Source organism: Gracilinanus agilis, chromosome 4 (assembly GCF_016433145.1).
Source record: "Gracilinanus agilis isolate LMUSP501 chromosome 4, AgileGrace, whole genome shotgun sequence".
Taxonomy (NCBI): domain Eukaryota; kingdom Metazoa; phylum Chordata; class Mammalia; order Didelphimorphia; family Didelphidae; genus Gracilinanus; species Gracilinanus agilis.
Window position 1 is genome coordinate 276,205,786 of NC_058133.1, and position 1,674 is coordinate 276,207,459.

The following is a 1,674-nucleotide window of genomic DNA, read 5'->3' on the forward strand; positions in this document are numbered from 1 at the left end:
GCCCGCCTGCCGGCCCGCCCCCCTCCCCGCTGCGTTCACTGCCTCCGGCACCGCGCCCCCAATCCAGGCAACACATCGGCACACGCACACACACATACACACACGCGCGCGCGCGCGCGCGCACTCACACACACACACACACACACACACACACACACACACCTCTCACGCCCACATCGCTCACCCATCGCTCACCTCATCCCCTACATCCCCACTTCTCATTCATGTAGCTCACACCATCATTTCACCTACAGCTGTGATCCTCATCCATTACAATCTTCCCCACCCCCTATTCCCCCGTCTACATCTCTACATTCATTCAATGAGCATTTTATTTAAGCCTTTTCTCTGTGCCAGACACCGTGCCAGGCTCTGGAGATACGAACAAAAATGAGGCAGTCCCTGTCCTCAAGGAGCTTACGTTTGGAGGGAAAGAAAGACAACAATTAGGGTCAAGATTAGTAGATACAAGATATACAAAGTATATACAAGGTGACTGGAAGGCACTGGAGCAGTGGGGATGGGGTGGGGATGGGGTGGGGGTGGGGGCAGAGAAAGATTAGGAAATGCCTGAAGTTGGTATGATTTGAATCTCTAGGTTTCTCTCTCTTTTTTAATCCAAAAAAGCATGTAATTTGTAAAACCTTATTAGGAATTTAGAGACAAAAGATGCTGGACATTTGACTCCATTCATTCCCTCCCTGCAGCTTTGATCCCATCATTTTCCATGTTATATTCCCATTTGTTTCCTCACCGGTTCCCACCCTCTGCTGCCCCCTCTTTACCACTTGCCCTTCTCTTATCTTCTCATTTTTTCTTCTTACCTTCTCCTTTCTAGTCTCTCCCATATTCTTTCTAATCTTTGCATTCCTTACACTTTCTTCTCTTTCCCTTCCTCTTCCCCTTTATCTTCTTCCTTCTCCTAGCCCCTAAACCCTCTCTTTTCTTTCCAGTACTATCCTAAATCCACTTCTAAATCTCTATCCCTTCCTCTTCTTGCCATTTTCCCTCTCCTCTCAGGTTCTCCGACCCCGTTTTCTTTTGTCATTCCTCAATACCCCCACACCTCCAAGCCCACCTCTCCATCAGCCATAAAGTCATACCCTAAAATCTCTAAACACTTCTAGCTTCTGAAATGTAACTTTGCAGATCTTATGTAATGTATCTAGTTTGATTCTAACACATTTTTCACCGTCCTCTGTTTTACCCTTGTTCAGTTAGTTCCTTTTGTGTCCAATACTTCCTGATCCCATCTGGGGTATTCTTGGTATACTAGAATATCTTTGCCATTTTCTTCTCCAGCTTATTCTACAGATGAGGAAACTGAGTAAACAGGGTGAGGTGACTTGCCCAAGATCACATAATTAATAAGTGTTTTGAGGCCAGATTTGAACTCAGGAAAATAAGTCTCCCTGACTCCAGGCCTGGCACTTTATTCCCTGCTACCACCTTGTCTTACCCTACCAGGGTACTAATCATTCTGTGAACTCTATACAAATAAGACATCAAGATGATGACTAAAAATATGTTTTCTTTTTTGAATAAAGAACCAAATTTCCTTCCCATTCCTCATGCTTTGAGTTTCTCGTTTAGGATGATTTGCATGCACATATTATTCTGCTTGCATCCTCTGTGAGTTTCCTGCCAATATGAGAGGGACAGAGGCAGATGGCA

The 1,674-nt window shown here is 45.1% G+C and overlaps 1 protein-coding gene across 1 annotated transcript in view; it reads right to left on the reverse strand.

The window, feature by feature from the left end:
* The window catches only part of DLK2 (delta like non-canonical Notch ligand 2), a 4,267-nt gene extending 4,079 nt beyond the window's left edge, over nt 1–188 (reverse strand). Inside the window, exon 1 of the mRNA XM_044675327.1 lies at nt 185–188. Coding sequence (XP_044531262.1) covers nt 185–188 — 4 coding nt within the window. The remainder of the gene's footprint in view (nt 1–184) is intronic.
* Between the last annotated feature and the right edge of the window lie 1,486 nt (nt 189–1,674).